The 19,353-nt window shown below is 41.4% G+C and overlaps 1 protein-coding gene across 3 annotated transcripts in view; it reads right to left on the bottom strand.

Moving 5' to 3' along the window:
* Window positions 1–9,487, bottom strand: part of ITPR3 (inositol 1,4,5-trisphosphate receptor type 3) — a 117,685-nt gene extending 108,198 nt beyond the window's left edge. For all 3 annotated transcript variants that reach the window (XM_051996406.1, XM_051996407.1, XM_051996408.1), the window contains exon 1: window positions 9,171–9,487. In XM_051996406.1, coding sequence (XP_051852366.1) covers window positions 9,171–9,259 — 89 coding nt within the window. In that variant the 5' untranslated portion in view covers window positions 9,260–9,487. The remainder of the gene's footprint in view (window positions 1–9,170) is intronic.
* Between the last annotated feature and the right edge of the window lie 9,866 nt (window positions 9,488–19,353).

The raw sequence follows: 19,353 nt of genomic DNA, 5'->3' as shown, positions 1-19,353 counted from the left end.
GACATTTTCAGTTACAATCCACAGGCCAGGTAAATCCATCAACCCAGTTTTGCTGAAGGCTGCTGGACCCAGGACAAGGTCAAGGGATTGAGAGAGTGAAAAGCCAACCCTAGGAGACAAGGGGTAAGGGCAGCCCCCTACAGGGGTTCTTCTTTCTGCTCTCTCCCAAAGGCACTTCCATACCATCCCACTCCTATTCATTCTTTCTCAACCTGACAGTGCTCAATGTATTGCAGTGATATACAGGTCTAGCATTACCTCCATTTCCCCTAATTCCCTGACAAAGTGTCCCTGCTTCTCCATGCAGGATATCTCTACTCTCGACTTCCACATGAAAGGAAATCCACAGAGAATTGCTGAGGTTGGGGAGGGAAGGAAGAAGCCTGCATCCCTTCGCCTTAAGGGATATTTAGACCATCATTACCCCTTGTTTTACTGCTAAGGGAACCAAGGTCCTCATGGGTTAAATGATTTACCCAATATCAAATGGACAGAAAGCAGAACAGATAGGATTTTAATCCAGGCTGTCTGACTCCAAACCTAGTGCTCTTTCTACTGTACTATTGATGCCTCTTAGCTGTAATGAGAAGCGTCAAATCATAAATGTGTTAGAAAGGAAGCCTAGGGACTTATCTGGGAAAATAAAACAATAATGACAACAGCAATAATAATAATGATGAGTTGATATTTATATGTAATATTTTGAGGAGATTCCCCCAAGATCCTTGGCCAAGTTAATCCAGATCTACCTTCACTCTAGGAATTTCCAGGGGAAGTAGGAATAAGAACAGGGGGGAGGAGAGAGGTGTGGATAAAGAAGAAGAAAAGTAGAAAGGACAAAGAAACTAAGAGTGCCCTACCTCAATTATTCTCCTCTCCAAGAGGACTACCTACCCTAGGTGCTTCCAAAGGAAAAGTTGGCCCAGGCTGCCTCAACCCTACAGGGTTCCCAGCCTCCGAAAGGGGGAGGGATCACAAGAAACCTGTGGACTGACTGAACCATAAACAACTACCATTAATATTCTGGTCCCATATACTAGTAGCAAGATAAAGAATATGACTTTTTAAAGAATTAAAAATTAATCTCACACTAAGTATAATGAGAGGTATTTAGTAGATGTGGCCATATCACCAACAAGGAAATCCAAAGGACAGGAATAAAAGACTTCACAAATCTTGGGAGGCAGATTTCATTATAATTCCCATTTTACAATTGAGAAACCTGAGAAAGACATGGATTAATTGACTTGCCCAGGATCACACAGCTAGAACCCAAATCTTTGACTCCAAGACCAAGGTTCTATGTATTGTTCCATCTCTAGTACTTTAAAAGCCCTTATATATACAAACATTTGCAGAAACATGTAGAAATTGTGGGAAAAGCAATCAATTTGAAGTCAGAACACCAGTCTCTGAATGCTGCCTTTGCTACTTCCACTAACCAGCTATAAGTTCTTGGACAAGTAATTTCTTTCTGAGCTTCAGATTCCCTCATCTCTAAAATGGAGATGATAAATAATAATACAGGAGTAAGGAAAAATAATATTTACGTCACACATTGTAAAACCTCAAGTGTTATACAAATGTGAAATATTTAGTTGTCCCAGTAACCTTGTGTTTATAAATACTAATAATATGATTATTCCCATTTTCCAGGAGGATACTAAGGGATATGACCTGCCCTCCGAAATGTTTCATATTGAGCAGATATTCATTCCAATGGCATCATAACAATATTTCTCCTAAACGGGCTCTGATTAGGGCAGCGGTTAAGAGAACTAGCCGTAATATCTCAACCACAGATAATTATCTAATTAGTTAATTGTCCCCATAAACCTGCTCTTTCTACCAATTTCATTATTTCTGTCTATGACACTACTATTTACTCCCAACCTTTTCCTTTCAACATTCTGGTATTATTTCACCTAACCAATCAATCAACAAATATTTATTAAGCACTTAACATGCACCAGACACTGGATTAAATACTGGAAATAGGAAGGGAAAAATGGAATGCTTTTGCATTCTAATGAGGAATAGATCATGCAAATAAAATATAAATGTGCTCATATAGATATATACAAGATATATATAGCATATTTCGGTGGAAAGTACCTTGAAGTGGAAGGCACTAGCAGCTAGCTGGAACCGAAAAGACTTCCCATAGCTTTCCAATCAGTTACTCAGTTGTATTGACTGTACCTTGATAAGACCTCTAGCATCTTCCTTCTTTCTCTTTCCACTTTCATCACCCTAGTATAAGCTCTTGTAGCCACCAACAGCATTCTCAGAGGCCTTCCTGCCTCCATTCTTTCCCTCTTCCAACCCATCTTTCATACTGCTGCCAAAATCATCTTCCTGATTCACATAGATTTCACAGACTTACAGAGCTAAAAGGGATCTGAAATCCAAGGAGATGAAAGGATTTAGTCATAGTCACAAAGTTAGTTAAAAGGCAGCCACAAATTAAGCAGATGAATTATCAGTGGAGCAAAGAGGAAACTCCATCCAATGCTAGGGGAAAAAAGAAGAGTCTAAATTCCAACAATCCTTCCATCCCATGATCTCTCCTTCATTTGAGCTCCTATACTACACTGAGCACTTAATATGTATTTACCGCTTTATAACATCACCCACAGATTTTTATGTGCATGCATCTGTTCCTGGAGGATGAGAAGATTTTAGTTTTTGTCTTTGTATACCTAATACTTTATCATCATACCTCCCACAAAATTTGTTAATTCATTGGTCTCTTTAGTCATTGCACCATAACACAAATAATTGCCCTTCCTTTACTGCCCATACCTCAATAACATCTGATTCTGTGGCGCACAGTTCAAGACTTCAAAATATCTCATTTGAACTCCCACTTCCTAAGATCACAGGATCATAGAGTGATAGCTGAAAAAGACAGATTTGCCTCTGTCTTCCCCTCCTGAAAAATCTATTCTCTCCTGTTAAAAAAAAAAAACACTTGTTAGCCTGCCATTTAGAGCAGGATTTAGAGCAAGACCCAACCTTCCTGTCCACATTTGCTTCCCATCTTAGAATATTTATGTTCCTTCAAAATTCAGTTCAGTTGTCACTCCATATAAGAAACTTTTTCCTATTCCTTCTGATACTCCTAAATGCCAAGTGTTGTCTTTTCCAATTCTCTTGCATGCATTTATCAACCTACATATTATTTCCCTCAAGAGAACATATGCACCTTGATGGCAAGGATTGTTTTTCATTTTTGTCGTCTGATCCCCAGTTTGTATCACAGAGACATACATAGCAAGCATTTAATAAATGTAAATTACCTAACACATCTTTACACTCTGTAAGGTGAATTTATCTAGATTATTCCTTAGAGGTAAAACATACATTCTTGAATTTTTCCTTAAGAACTCTCTGGCTTGGTAAAAACTATCATAACTTTCCAGATACCAACATTAATATCTAATATGAAGGCTATGAGTTAAGTCTAGAGTGACCTATGAGAAAAAACCAAAGGTGTAACATAGTAGGCAATAAATCCAACTATGTGCCAGGGACGGTACTAAACACTGCGGATACTAAAAAAGGCAAAAGACAGTCCCAGTTTACAATCTAAAGGAGACATGTATGGTCATAGAATGACCTACTTAACAATCTAAGGGAGACATATGTGGTCATTAGAATGAAGTAGCTGGGGAAATGGGTGTGATAGACAAGAATCCTCCTCCCACATACATTCTCCAAAGGAAGGACAGAAAGAGTCCTTCCGTGGGTCCTCTCTAAAATCTAAACCATCAACACTCCCCTCTCCTTCTTCCATTCAAGTCCAATGGCAGATTTTAGCCTGTTTACTTATTGTCCAGACAAAGAAAATGTCCAACCCCTCCTGGAGGTACTTTCCATCACCGATACCCTGTGATCTCAGCTCCCCTTCCTTCCTGTGCCCTAGTCTATATATGCAGTTCAATAGCTGCAGACCAACCTAGGCCAGACTGTGGAACTCTTGAGTCCTTGAGTCAGGAACCAAAAGGAAGATACTTCCAGCTTTCTTTTCTTTCTCCACAGTCCGGTTGGGACAGGCATGGACTGGCTTCTAGATAGGCAGGAACCTTCTTCTGCTCCCTCAAAATCCCTAAGACTGTCAACCAGAATGACTTCTCCATGGCATAAGAAGGCATTGAAATAGGCCAATGTAGTGCCCAAAGGGTCAAAAGACCCCAGAGGATGAAGAGGAAGAAGTAATGAAAAAATTAAGGAATTGAAAAAAGAAGCTGAAGCCCAACTTACAAAGAAAGTCCATCGCTAAGATCCAGAAATAATGGTTCCTAGCCTGAGATTTGGAAGGATCCACATAGAGATGGCCATCTATTCGAAGTCCCTTTACAGGTGAGAAAAGTAAAGTGCAGAGAGGTTAAGTGATTGCCTTTGGTTACATAGTAAATGAAAAAGCCAGAATTGAACCCAATGCCTCTAACTCCAAATCTAGTCTTCTTTCCATCCCTCTAAAGACAGCCAGGAAGTTCACTCATCTAGGCTCCCTCTGGTTTTCTTCCATAGAGTCAGGGACAAGGTGACTCCTTTGGGTTTAAGACCTCCAGGGGATAGAATAAGAACCTCTCCCCCCACTCCCAAGAGTCAGAATTCCTTCTTATACTAAGCCACCACCTGCAACCCTTTTTGATCTCTTTCTCTCTAATTGCTTTAATCTCTGAAGCTCCTTTTTCTAGTATTGTTGCCACCAAGATGAGGATTGCATTTTCCAGCCACCCAAGAGTAAAAAGGGGAGGAGGAGTAGGCAGGTGCTTTGGTCCCATCCAGTTTCTCTCACCCTCCAGAAGTAGGCATGCTGGTTTCCCCTGAAGCTCTCTACTACCCATTAGCAGGATCCTGTTCCTCCTGGTCCAGCTTCTCCCATGAATCCCCATTCCCCCCTTTCTCTCTGAGAGAGTCACTGAGTTAATGTACAATCTTTGACGGGCACTCTAATTAACCAGAGAAGTAGGACCCCTTCAGTTGGGGTGGTAATGATGGTGAGGAAATGGGAGGGAAACAAGGCCTGGCTGAGAAGAAAGAGCACTGTGTATTTCCAGGTTCTTTTTAGAGAGTTCTGACCAACCCACACCTACCCTAAACCTCAAGTACAATGGAAAAGACAATGGTAAAAGCAGGAGCTGGGTTCATAATCTGTATCTATAGCTTATCTCTTGGTCTGTCTCATCTGCAAAATGAGGTCAGACTCAGTGAGTTCTAAGGTACCATGATCCTTCTCAGCTGAAATGCTCAATACTGGGTGCCTCAGCTCACTGCTAGGCATAGAGCAATTACAGATGACAGAGTAAGAGATGTCACCTCCCTCTACTCAGAGGACAGGATAATTAGCTCCTTTTCTCCTGCCTTTCCCTTTTTCTCTCCCTTTCTCCTCCACCCCCATATATTTCTGTCACTGTGTCCCTTTTCTCTCCTTGTTTCCATCTTGTCTTCCTGTCTGTTTCACTTGTTCCGTTTAATATACATGATTTCTAATTCTCTTCCTCATGAGGTTAACAGACCTTAGCTAGGAAAAAATTTTATTTTTATTTCTACATTTGATTTCCTTTGTAATCATAATTTTTAAAAAGATAACTGAGATTAGGTGACTAAACCAAGGTCCTCCTGAATCTAGGATCAGTGTTCTATCTACTGTGTTATCTAATTGCCCAATCCTAAAGGGTTTCACCAGGCTATCGGAGACACAGAAAAGAATAAGAATCCCTAATCTAATACAAAAAACATTGGTCTTAGAAGTCCTGACTTAAGAGTATGATCTGATACTACATGGCTTTAGACAAATCAATTTTCTGGAACTCAGTTTCCTCATCTATAGAATGGGAATAAAAATACTTGCACAATATACCTCATGGAGCAGTTGGAAAAGAAGAGTCTCGTAAACTATTTTAACAACATTGTAAAGAGAAACAGCTATGAAAGACAATTGATTAAAGACAATTAACTTTAATCAATGCAATAACTAACCAAAGGATCAGCGATGAAGCATGCTATCCTCCTCCTGACAGATAGATGATGGATTCATGACACAGAACAAAATATACATTTTTAGACATGCTAATAAAGAGAATTTTTTTGGCTTGACTATCCATGTTCATAAAACTTTGGTTCTAAACTTTCTTTAGTTTTTGACTAGTAATTTTTTTTTAAATAGCTTTTTATTGACAGAACCCATGCCAGGATAATTTTTTACAACATTATCGCTTGCATTCACTTCTGTTCTGATTTTTCCCCTCCCTCCCTCCCTCCATCCCCTCCCCCAGATTTTTGCCTAGTAATTTAAAAAAAAACTTTTAATAAACATATTACTGTGAGCTCTTATCATTAAGAAATACTTAATAAGCATCTACTACGAATACTATTCTAGGATAGGCCCAAGATCCAGCAGCCATATGAAATATAACTGGGAAGGTAGGAAAACTATCTTTCCCGAAGATTCTAGCATCACCGATTTTGAGTTGAAAAAGACTGTGAAGTATGAAAATATGTTCAGAAGAATCATATATGTTTAATTATATCTGATTGCTTGCTTTCTAGGGGAGGGAGGAGACGGGGAAGAAAATTTTGGAATAGAAGGTTTTACAAAGGTGAATGTTGCATGTATTTGGAAAACTCAAAAAAAAAAAAAAAAGAAAGAAAGAAAGAAAAGATGTGGAGGCCATCTAGTCCAGTGGTGGCAAACTCAAATAGACACAGTAGCAATTAAATCTTACAGGCTGATTTAGAGAACCATAATAACACTAAATATGTTTTATGGTATTTTAATATTTTTGTTAAATATTTCCCAATTACATTTTAATCTGGTTTCAGGCATTACTCAGGAGTATTGGGAGTTGCATTTAGCCCAGGACCCCAGGTTAGAAACATCTAATCTAATTCAATTTCCTCATTTTACAGAAGTAAAAACTATGGATTTATGAGGTTTAGTGATCTATCCAAGATTAACAAATGGTAGAATCAGGATTCTAAATCCAGCATTGTTTCCTGCTTTTTCCCATTCCCAGCAAATGGTTCTAAATAAGACCTGAGCCTGGAATACACCCTCTTCCTCCCATTTTCATGCTCCAGTCCTGGAGGATGGTCAGATGGTTACCTACTCTCTCCGGATCACCTTTTGCCCCAAGGCTTCCTCTCAGGAGTTTCACTTTGTTTTAAGGATTCCACAGAAAGGAACTTTCTAAAGGGGAGGAGTAGAGGAGGGAAGCAAGGAGAGAGAGGGGCCTAACATTTCACAGGGTCCAGTATATAATTTTTGCTTAATAAATGTTTGTTGATTTATTGAATAATCCTCTTCATTCTCTCTTTTTTTTTTTTCCACTATGGGTACAGGTGGAATTACAGAGGTAAATCAGGGAAAGGGTAGGGTAGTGTCTTTGCCTAACAAATAAGACAATAGGAGATATTCCATCTTTTTTAGGGGGAGGGAGGAGGCAAAGTAGAGCAAGTATTTATAAGAAGGGATAATTTCCAAATGGACAGTGTATCTCTCTATAGAATGAACTGAAAATGGAGTTTGGAAATGGGAACTGCCAATGATGGAGTAGGTATTAGGCTGAGTGTCTGCTTGCACCATCATAAGCTCAAAGCTGGAAAGGAGCTTAGAGGTCATCTAGCCCAACCACATCATTTGACAGATAAGATAAGATTGCATAGAGTTTCTGGGCAAGTGTGAATCTGTGGCCCATGCTCCTGGGGGAGGTAAGGAGGGAAGAAGGTACAAAGAGGCAATAAAATTTAGAATTAGAAGAGATGTAGAGGTCTATTTAGTCCAAATTCCTGGTGTTTTAGAAGTTGTGATTTGCTCACATTTACAAGGTGAAAAAATTTCGGAGGCAGGATTCAAAGCTAGCTCAGATGATGACAAATCTGATGGTTTTTGTCACCATTTCAAGGAGATGTGTCCTTCAAAAACCTTGTCGCCTAGTCAAGGAAAGCAAATTCTTGTACCCCCTTTCATTATTTCTAAGTTCTGGTACTCTATCCCTCTCTCCTCTCTACTCCTCTCTTCCTCTCCCCTCTTCTCTCCCTCTCTTCCCTCCCCCTCTCCCCTTTTCTCCCTCTCTTTCCTCCCCCTTCTCCCTATCCCTTCCTCTCTTCCCTCTCCCTCTCTCTCTCCTTATGTTTTTCTCCTCCCCTCTCCTTCTCTCTCCTCTCCCCTCCCCCCAGCCCTTGCTTCCCAGGCAATAAGTAGATACAGGTGTTTACCCACCTCGATTCATAGAGGATTGAAGTACAGAATTAATTAATGTTGGTAAAATATTCAGTGAGCCCCAGGGGGTGGGGACCTTGAGGCGCCAGGTGAGTGCTAGACTTGTTGACAGACTCTGCCGGAGTGAGAGGAGGGGCTTGGGGGAGAAAGAAGGCTGGAGAGGGAGTGGAGTGGAGTAGGGAATAGAATCAGCTAGTTCTCGTTTATGGAGGGGAGGAGTACCATAGTTTCAGTATAAAAAATTCTAGGAAAGAGGAAGGGAAAAGGTGCCTATTTGGATGCCCCAGTGTCGAGCACTGAATAAAAGAATTTCACAGTTTGGTCCAAAAAGTAGGAATTTAGGGGGAAAGATGCTGGGCTAAGAGCCCGAGTGTGGTGGACACACAGGTGTGTGTGTCCTGCGAATGTCAAGAATCCACAGAGAGCCCTTACATCCTTACTCCAATTTAACACCATAATACTCTCCTCTCTGGGACCCCCGATCCACCCTTCCTTCACCCAGCAGCCCAAGCCTTCAGTTTCACACCTGGGAACGGAGTGGGGGGTGGGGCTTAGGAAAAAGGGCTCAATTTCTTCCTCTTTACCCCCTCCAGTAGGAGAAAGGGAAACCAAGAAGAGCAGGGAGCCAAGACTCTTCAGGGGAGCAAGACGAGGAAAAAGGTAACATGGGCGAGAGACAACCAGCCAGCCCTGTCAGGGCCCTCGCCTCCTACCTTAGCAAACATTCACTTCCTTTCTCAAAAAAAATATATGCAAGCATTTCCACCTCCCCCATCTTGTCCCAACAAATCGGAGGGAGCTGTCTTCGAGTTCTGAGCAGCCTAGAACTATAAATTGGTGGGTGTGGGGAAGGAGAGGTCCTGCCCACCACTAAGGCAAGGGAGACCCGCTAGCCCTCACCTTCTGTCTGACCAGCCCCACACACATACACACTCACCCTAGGGTACTGATGAAACCATTGACCGAGCCCTCGGCGTACAGGGAGACGATGTCCCCGATGTGGAGGAAACTGGACATTTCGTTCATGGCTGCAGGCGGGTGTGCAGCTCGGGCACCCGAGGGGGTGGAGGAAAAGAACGAGCCCCCAGCAGCGCAATCAGCTGTTGCCAGGGTGGGCTTGTTTGACAGCAGCGCTGGCTGAGGGGAGGGGCGCGTTGTCCCTAGAAGGCTGCCCCGCCGTCTTCGCGCGCCCTACAGCCCGACAGCCCGACAGCAGAGCCCAGCTACTGCCCGCCGGGGTAGCTACCTGCTATGGAGGGAGAGCAGGAAGTCTGGGGCCGCCACACACACATGCAAATCCAACTCCGGGAGGCGGGGAGGCCACACCCCGGCTCACCCCACACCCCCCTCTCCCGGACTGGGGCCAGTAGGGCTGCGCCCAAGTCTAGGCGAAGCAAAGTGGAGGGACGGGAAACCTACTCCCCAATCACCCGAGCAGGGAAGGGACCAAGACTTGCATGTTCCCCCTCCCAATTACCCCAGGGCCTTACTCTCCTGCCTACAGCCCCGGGATTGTAGACAAGATGCTGGGGGAAGGCGGAGGAAGGGAAGGAGTTGAAGGGAACTGAAAATTCCCGGGCTAAACGCGCTACCGAAGCATTCCCGAATCCACCCGCCCTATCCCGAGCGCATCCACCCTGTTGCGCCTCAGAGTAGTGTAAACCTTCCTCCAACCTCTAGAGCTGATTCAGATTTACAGCGGTGGAAAGACAGCACTGTTCCCTAAATCCACAATCACGAGGCGGGGGTGGGAGATCGGGAGAACTGCTGTGACTAACCAGGGTGGGGGCAGAAAGCACTTTCCTGCTTTGAGTATCGGTCTGGGGGAGCCACAAGACTCCAGAGGCGGAAAGAAGTCAGCATACTCCCCCTACCAGTTTCTACTCTTTCCTTCTCATTTTATTTCTCGCGCCCAAAAGGGTACAGGGTTCTCCTATTTCAAGACAGCCCCAGGACTTCTTGGAACGCTGCCCGTTCTCCCGCTCCCAGCCCAGCACTTTCCCGCACCACCCCATTGAGTAGGGCGCACTGGCCAGTCCCTATAAATCACCTCATTCGGTAAAAACCTGAAAAGACCTTTCATTACAAAATAGAAAGTGCCCGTTTTAGGATTTGGAGAGGAAATAGAATAACCCAGTGGCTTTTGTTCCCCGCATTTTTTTTTTCCGCTCGAGATTCCTCCATACAAAGAAAAGGGATCCAACTTTCGAATCTGTTCAGTTTCTCCCTCTCCATGGAACTGAATGAAAACTCCCTGGCTCCAAATTCCCCAGCTCCTCCCTCCGCCCCCGCTCCCCTACCCCCACCTCGTTCTTTCTCTTCCCTCCTCTTGTTTCTTTTTTTTTTTTAATTGAAAAATTTCCTTCTTTTTTTAAATGAAAAAGTACTTTTGCTATTTATTATAATGAAAATGGGTGCTCTGTTAAACCCATGCACTGCAGGGTTCCTGCCCTCCGGGATATAAGGCAGAGCTGCTGTGCTACAGAGTACACACAGACAAATAGACACATACATTCTCGAACACACAGACACACACGCACACATGAGTGCGCGCATACTCACATGTTGGTGCACCACGCACGCGCACCCATCGCTCTATAGTAAGGGCTTTGCTTTCTGTACTTCGGTGTTTATTTTCCACTCTCATTTTACCCTCCTTAGGCTCAGTAACTAATAGATAGGCGTCTTTCCTCATACTCGCCTCTTCCTGCTTCGGGAGCTTTATATACAGAGAAAAGGGGAGCCCGGGAGGAGGATTCTGAATAAGCAATAAGATAAGTGGAGGAACTACCCCAGAGTTACTGAGCAGTTTGGAAGAAAGATCCCTCCCAGAGAAGAGATGAAGGAAAGGCCGTGAACTGAGGGAGGCCTTTAGAGGAGTGCCCTGCTGGACAAAGACTGCCAGTACTAGAAGGGACCTAGGATACAATCTACTACTTCCTCATTTTACAGATGGAGAAACTGAGGTTGAGAAATGGGAAACGATTTTCCATTACCTATGGTCCCAAAGATAGTCCCTGGAAATGTGGGAGGAGAGCTCAGATTTTTCCACTCTCCCAAAGTTGCACCCAGGGTCTTCCCTGACATGAGATCCAAATGCTTGAGTTTGGACATGCACAAGTTCAGCTTTAGTAAAGTAAACCATAATGGGGGCTATTTGGCCTTCACGGATGCTCTACTAGAATCTGGGACACCTCTCCCAAAAAATAGTTCCCTCACTGATTGTCGTTGTATCTGAATCTTCTTTCCAAAGAGCCAGCCAGGAGGACACTTCTGAGTGATTTCAGCTTTGGCAGCCAACCTAGGAGCAAGATCCTGTAGAAATGGCACACTAGGAGATGGGTGGGACCTAAAAAGGAAGGCCATAAGTAGGGCTTACTTCTCGGTTCTGGGTACTATGAGAGGTTGTTCAGCAGGGAGTAAAGCGAGAGAAAGATTCTCCTTGTAGGAGAATTTTAAAAATCAATCATTGTTGTTTGTTTGTTTTTTAAGGCAATGTAATAGACCAAAAAGAATGCTAATACTGGGGTAGGGGAATCTGAGTTTGAATCCTAGTTCTGACACTGACACCTAGAGATAGATACTTCCTCCAGTAAAATTTTTCTGATCCTCTCCCCTCTTCCCTTCATTTCATTCCCTCTCTCCCCATGTCACCCTCCTTCTCCAATAAATCAATGAGTATTTCTTAAAAAACCTTCTAAGTGCCAGGTACTATTCTAAACTTGGTCAATAAAAAAACAAAGACTAAAACAACACACACACGTGTGTGTAGAAATATGTAGAATAAATACAAAGACTTTCAATACAAAGTAATTTGGGAGAATTTGGGAGCACTAAGTGATTAGGGGATAAAAAGATGATGTTTAAGCTACACCTTAAAATTCTGGAGAGAGACATTCTATGATGCAAAAGTGAAGAGAGAACATTCTAGGCATGGGACACAGCTAGGGCAAAACCCTGGTGGGAAGTAGAAACAAAGAAAAGTCCAATTTTTCTGGATAGCATTGTGGGAGAAAGAATGTTCAGTGATACTGAAAAGATAGTTTGAAAGTAAGTTATAAAGAACATTAAAAGCTAAATAGAGAAGTTTGTATTTCATAAAGTCATTAAAATTTAGTGAGGGTTACATGGTTATATCTGTACTTAAAGAATATCACTTTGGCATTCATGTGAGAATAGAATAGGGGACAGATTTGAGGTATGAAGCCCAGTTAGAAAATCATCGTAATAATTTAAGTAGTGATTAATTATTAAGTAGTGTTTTTAGTTAGTAGTTTATTATATATATATAATATTATTATTAGGTAGTAATTAATTAGAATAAATTAGACCTAACTGATAGGTATATAAAAAGCTATTTCTTCTGAGAAAGTTTAGATGTGAAGGTAATTGTAAAGATAGAAATGGCAAGGTTTAGCAGCTAATTACATACTCAGAGAAAGGGAACATGACGAATCAGAGATGACACCAAGTTTCAAACCTGAAAGGTAGTGTTGCCTTTGACAGAAATAGGGAAGTTCATGAAAAAAGTGGGTCTGGTGGAAAAGATAAATTCTATTTTGGACATGTTGAATTTATGATGTATTTTGGACATTCAGCTTCTTAAAGATGTTTTAAATATATTTTTATTTCATTAAATATTTCTCAACTACATGTAATTTTTTTAAACATTCATTTTTTTTAAGTTCCAAAATCCTTCCCTACCCCTTGAAAAGGAAAGCAATATGACTATACATGTGAATTCATGCAAAACATGTTTAGCCGTGTTACAAAAGAAAAACCACATACATAAAAAATATATATTTTAAAGTGTGCTTCAATTTGCACTTAGAATTCATTGTTCTCTCTCTGAAAGTGGATAGAATTTTTCATCATAGGTCTTCTGGAATTGTCTTGGATCATTGTCTTGATCAGACTAGCCCAGGGGTCCTCAAACTTTTTAAATAGGGGGCCAGTTCATTGTCCCTCAGACTGTTGGAGGGCCAGACTATAGTAAAAACAAAAACTTTGTTTTGTGGGCCTTTAAATAAAGAACCTTCATAGCCCTGTGAGGGGGATGTTCTCAGCTGCCGCATCTGGCCCACAGTTTGAGGACCCCTGAAGCCTTTCATATTTGATTGCTGGACATCCAATTTCAAATATCCAAAATGATATTTGAATAAAGTTCAAAACAGACATCAACAGCATAATGATGATAGTTATACACCTAAGAGTAGATGAGATTATGGAGAAATATAGAAGAAAAGAAGCAAGTTTAGTTTAGAGCATGCCCATAGTTAGGGAACATGATGTTGACCATGACCCATGAAGTTGACAAGGAGCAGTTAACCTGTAAGAGAAAAGCCAGAAGAGAGTAATGTCACAAAAGCCCAAAGAAGGAAGAGGAGGAATCCAAGAGGAAAAGGTAGTCATCACTATCAAACATATAGTAGATAAACTGAGAAGGATGAGAACTGAAGGAGAAAAAAACAAACCTGATTGACATTAAGAGAAATTTGATAATTTTGGAGAGAGCAATTTCAGTCAAGTGATTAAATAGGAAGCCAGATTTCAAAGGTTTGATAAATGAGCGAAGGGAGAGAAAGTGGAGGCAGTGAATAGAGATGGCCTTTTCTAAAAGTTAGACTGTGAAAGAGACAATACTAGTTAAGGTTGTTATTGTTATTAGGATAAGGGAAGACTTAGAGATTTTTAAAGGTAATAGGAAAAAAAAAAAAACAGTACGATGAGGATTAAAGCGGGATTAATTACAATTGCAATCTGGAAATGATAGAACCAGAGCCCCACTGAATTCATCATTGGATTAAACATCCAAGTGGATGAGATTGAAGAGCCATTCATGTACCCCCAAAATAACCCTTCAAAGTAGCTTGGAATTGTTAACCTCATTTTATGGATGGGGCAACTGAACCTCAAGAAGATAAAATCACTTGCCCAAAGTCACCCATCTAGAGGGTGCTAGAGATAAAATCTGAATCCAGGTCTCCTGACTTGAAAGTCTAGCATTCTTCTAATATTCTTCCCAAAACACCAAGAAAGGGGAGTTGAGTTGTTGACTTAGAAAGCCAGTTCCTGGCCCCTTGGCTCAGGTGGTAGGATCATTGGTGTAGTAAGGGCTGTGAGGTATGAAGATGAGTTGTGGAAATTGTCAGTTCTAAAGTGCTAGCTCTTCTCCCTCACACACACTCCCACACTCCCATCCAAAATATCCTGTCAACATTCTTCCTCTATTGATTTTAAGTTTCATCTCATTGATCAGGCTATCTTTGCTTTCCTCCCAACTCACTCACTCCTTTTTGCCATGTCTGCAGAGCTTGTTGGTATTCCACTCTGGGATGCCAGTAAGCTTAGATCTGCTCCTCCTTTCCTTTTATTCCCAATAGCCAAGGGTTTCTGTGGCAGGTACAACTTTGGGGCAAGTTATCAATGAGGAATTCTTTTTCCTCCCTTTCATGAATCACAGTGGATAGGGTGCTGGGTCATAAATTAAAAAGATATGAGTTGAAATCCAGTCTTGAACACTGTGATCTGGGCAAGTCTATTTCTGGTTATTTCAGTTTCCTGATTTGGAAAAGGGGATGGAGGGATAATAATGGTAATGTAGGGAATCCCAATACTGTCCTGACTTGGGGGGGACCACGAAGTAAATACCTGAGAACTCCTTAAAGGGGAGAAACTCCTTGAATTCTCCCCTGAGAAAGACCAGCCCCAGGGAATCAAAATAAAGTTTATCTTGGTGGGATTAGTTGAGTCCAGGACCACTCCTACTTAGCCTGAGCTGGAGATCTAGATTTCTGTCGACTACTATTGAGTTGGAGATTAGTCTAGACTACTCATTCAATTGGAAAATTTCTATTCATCTTCGGAAGATTTTGGTCTGATTTCAACTCAAACTGCACCCAGCCCTAGCTAATGTTTCAAATTATAAAAAATGAGCAACTTGGGGCTCATTCCTTGCAGAGGGCCAAAAGTAGGAATCATGCCAAGGAACCTCTCTCTCCTTGGCATAGCTATCTTTGAGGACCCTCTGCCCACTGAGAAGACATTCTCTTTTCAGCGTTTACCCCTCTTTATCTCTCTCACCTATTTCCCTAACAGGCCCACACCCCTCTTTATCTCTCCATAGGAACTTTACCTTGCTTCTGAGGAAATCAGCCTTCCTAGCAAAGGCTGGTTTCTCAGTTCCAACAATAAATTTCTTTTGCCAGTCTAACTTTTCGGGTTCATAAATTCTTTTATGAAAGACCTGGGCGGACCAGACGGGGTTCCCACAACTCTCTGCCCTGCGCTGAACCTCATCATTAGCACCTACCTCCCAGGGTTGTTGTGAAGATCAAATGAGTTATTTGTAAGACACAAGTGCCTGGCATATAGTAAGCACTTAATAATTGTTTTCCATCCCTCTTTCCCTGGCTCTGCACTGTCTAGGCTGGAGTCATGGGAAGGCCAAAGCACCCAGTGACTCAGTGCAATAACAGCCAGCAATGGCCAGTCATCTCAAGCCAGCACTGGTGGGTGGGGTTCCAGTTCAGACCTCAGGCTTGGGCTCCCAGAGAATTCCTTCCTTATGCCATAAGAAACCTAGAGCAGGCAGGCAGGCAAATGTTCAAGCCCAAGGATATCACCTCTTGGTATGGTGTTATGGAAAGATCTCTGGCTCTGCTATTTATTACTTGGGTAACATTGGGCCACTCACTTCCTCTCTCAGCCTTAATGTCCTCATCTGTAAAATGAAGCAGTTAAACTTTATGACTTTAGAATGAGAGTCCCTTTCAGCTCTAAATCTAGCAAAATACTTTCATCAACTCTGGAATTATGTCTTTGATGGTTCCAAAAACCAGTCTATTCCTCCAATCAGAGCTAAGCAAGCCTGGGGAATTTTTTTTTTCTCCCTCCTCTTCATGAGGCAGAGTAGACAGAGCACTGAGTCTGAGTGCAAATCCAGCCTCAAATACTTACTGTATGCCCCTAAGTATGTCACTTTATCTCTATTTCCTTACCTGGAAAAGAGGGATAATAATAGCACCAACCTCCCAAAATTGTTGTGAGAATCAAATGAGATATTTGTAAAGCCTTTAGCACAGTGTCTGGCAAATAGTAGGCACTTTAAATAAAGTCTTTTTCCTTCCTTTCTTTAAACACATCCACTCTTATTATTTGATAGCTAATTATCAGAATTTCTTTACTAATGGTAGGTATGTATTTCCCTTTTCCAGGGATATGGAAAATATTTCTATAATAATAGCATCTGGTTTACATACTGCTTAAAAGTATCCTAAGTACTTTCCTCACAACTATACTGTAAATTAGAAAAAGGATGAACATTTACATGTAAAAATCCATGTACTTGTTTCAAGCTATGAAGAAATCACAATGGAAATAAGGAAAGGCAAACAGGATACGTGTTTGGTTTGATAGTAGTGAGACTGGCTGTCATAAAATATTTTTTGGTTCCCAATTTTCTGATCCATAAAATAAGGGAATTGAAATAGATGAGCTCCAAAACCTTCAGGGCAGTAACAAAATTTTGAAATTCATGAAGCTTCTGCTCTAACCGTCCCTCTGTCTATGTGTGTCTGTATCATCTTACACACATACATCTACTTTCCATGGTCTATTCTGATTGTTAATTCTGAACTTGATGGGTCTAATATATTCATTCCACCTCCCAAGACTGGGATTTCTAGACTGAAGTCAATCTAATATCCATGAATAATTTAGTAGGAAATAAGCAAAATTCCCTACTCCCTTGCCTTCACAACCTTGGTCTTCCAGGATTATTATTATTATGGGTTTATGGAGAGGGGGAGGAATGAGATGCTACCTCAAGAGCCAGCGAAGAATCCATTCCAGGAGAGTATGACTCTGCCCCTCCCCCAGCAGGCTGGCCAGGGCACAGGCAATTCTTCAGGGACAGGGAAGGAGAGAAAGGGCTGCTATTACCTTTGGATCAGAAGACATGAGGCTCTCCTCTTGAAATTCCTGCCTGTAACAAGAAAGCAGCAGCTCCACATAGAGGGATAAGGGTAACTGAACAGATCTGCTCCTTCTCCCCTTCTCTCCAAGAAAATTACCACCAGTTTAAATACAATGATTCTCTAAAATGTCTCCCAAGGGCTGAGTGCAATGCTACATTTCAAAGACCCAAACCCCAAAAGTTTAAGTCATTTAAAAATGACCTGGGGTTCTTTCACTAAAGGGGAAGCTATTTTGTAAGATATTCTGCTCTGGAGAAACCTGCCCCCATCTAATAAAGGATATATAATCCCTGATCTGGAGGGACCCACCCCTTTCTCCCAACAGTCTGACAGACTATTATCCCCCAGAGAACAGTCCACTCTGATAGAGAAAATACAGTCTTGCCCTGCGGCTGGGTGAGCTTCAAGTCTGACAGGGAAAAGCTATACAGACATGAAAGAAAGGGGGAAAGGGGGAAATAGTTTGGAAACATTTTTCTTTTTTTTTAATAATAGCTTTTGATTTTCAAAATATATGCAAAGATAGTTTCCAACATTCACCTTTGCAAAACTTGTGTTCTAAATTTTTCTCTCTCCCTTCTCCACACCTTCCCCTCTAGATATGAAGTAATTCAATATATTTTAAATATGTGCAGTTTGTCTATATATATTTCCACATTTTGTCTATATATATTTCTACATTTATCATGCTGCATAAGAAAATCAGATCAAAAAGGAAGAAAAAATGAACAAGAAAAAAAAGCAACAAAAAAGGTGAAAATACTATGTTGTGATCCATATTTAGTCCCCACACTCTCCTTTCTGTATAGAGATGACTCTCTCCATCACAAGTCTATTGGAACTGGCCTGAATCACCTCCTTGTTGAAGAGAGCCACGTCCATCAGAGTTGATCATCACATAATCTTCTTGCTGCTGTGTACACTATTCTATTGGTTCTATGCATTTCACTCAGCATCAGTTCATACAAGTCACTCCAGGCCTTTCTGAAATTATCCTGCTGATCATTTCTTATAGAATAACAATATTCCATTACATTCATATACCATAACTTATTCAGCTCCCCAACTGATGGGCCACTCTGTTTTCAATCCCTTGCCATTACAATAAGGACTGCTGCAAACATTTCTGCACATGTGAGTCCCTTTCCATCATTTATGATCTCTTTGGGATATAGACTCAGTAGAGAACTTACTGGATCAAAGGATATGCGCAGTTTGATAGCCCTTTGGGCATAATTTGGAAATATTTTTCATAAAAAATAGAAAAATAAGGCCCATAGTACTACTTGAAAGCACAGTAGAGGAATAATGGGTATGATTAGGATTGGAGTTTTGGGGGGTAAGGAGAAAGAAATTCATGAAGATCAGTTTTTGTTTTGGGGTTCTTGGTTTTTTATTTGTTTGTGGGGTTTTTTGTGAGGTCAATTGGGGTTAAGTGACTTGTCCAGTCACTGTGGGACACAGCAAGGGAATGTTAAATGTCAGAGGCTGGATTTAAACTCAGGTCCTCCTGACTCTAGAGCCTGTGCTCTATCCACTTTCACGATCTAGTTGCCCCTACCCTTAGCTTTTAAAGGAAAAGCCTTTTCCTTGGGTTGGAGAAAACCTATAGGAACTCCTACTAGTTCTTTTGCCTTGAATCTCCTCTTCTTGGATGAGTTCCTTGGTTTCCTTCTAGTTTCAACAAAAATGTCACCATCTGCCAAAATTTCTTTTCTGATCCCCCTCAATGCCTTCTCTTTATTGATTATCTTTCCAAGAAACTGTAGCATGCATAGCAGCCACACCTGGGTAAAACACAACACATAGGCTAAACCAGATTGAGGGTAACCAACACTCTTCAAATCTATTGGTAAACTAGGGAGATATCTACATGTGAAGATTTCTCTGACAGAATGGATGAATGAAAATAATTTGTTGCAGTGGGTGTTGTGGAGGGTTTAGAGTTTGGTCAGACATCAACAATGACAAGGTTTTCCATTGCATCCTAGATCAGCACCAGTTGTCCTGATTTTTGTCTTGACATTGACTTAAAAAGATTCTGGAAGAGAAAGTGACAACTTTGTTCAATTCTGCCTCACTTAAATCCAATTCATGCCTCAGTCAAGAAATCATCTAATGGTGTTAATGGTCTTCTTTGAA

The sequence above is a fragment of the Antechinus flavipes genome, chromosome 4 (genome assembly GCF_016432865.1).
Source record: "Antechinus flavipes isolate AdamAnt ecotype Samford, QLD, Australia chromosome 4, AdamAnt_v2, whole genome shotgun sequence".
Taxonomy (NCBI): domain Eukaryota; kingdom Metazoa; phylum Chordata; class Mammalia; order Dasyuromorphia; family Dasyuridae; genus Antechinus; species Antechinus flavipes.
The sequence above is the reverse complement of the archived record's forward strand: the minus strand, read 5'-3'. Positions and strand labels throughout refer to the sequence as shown.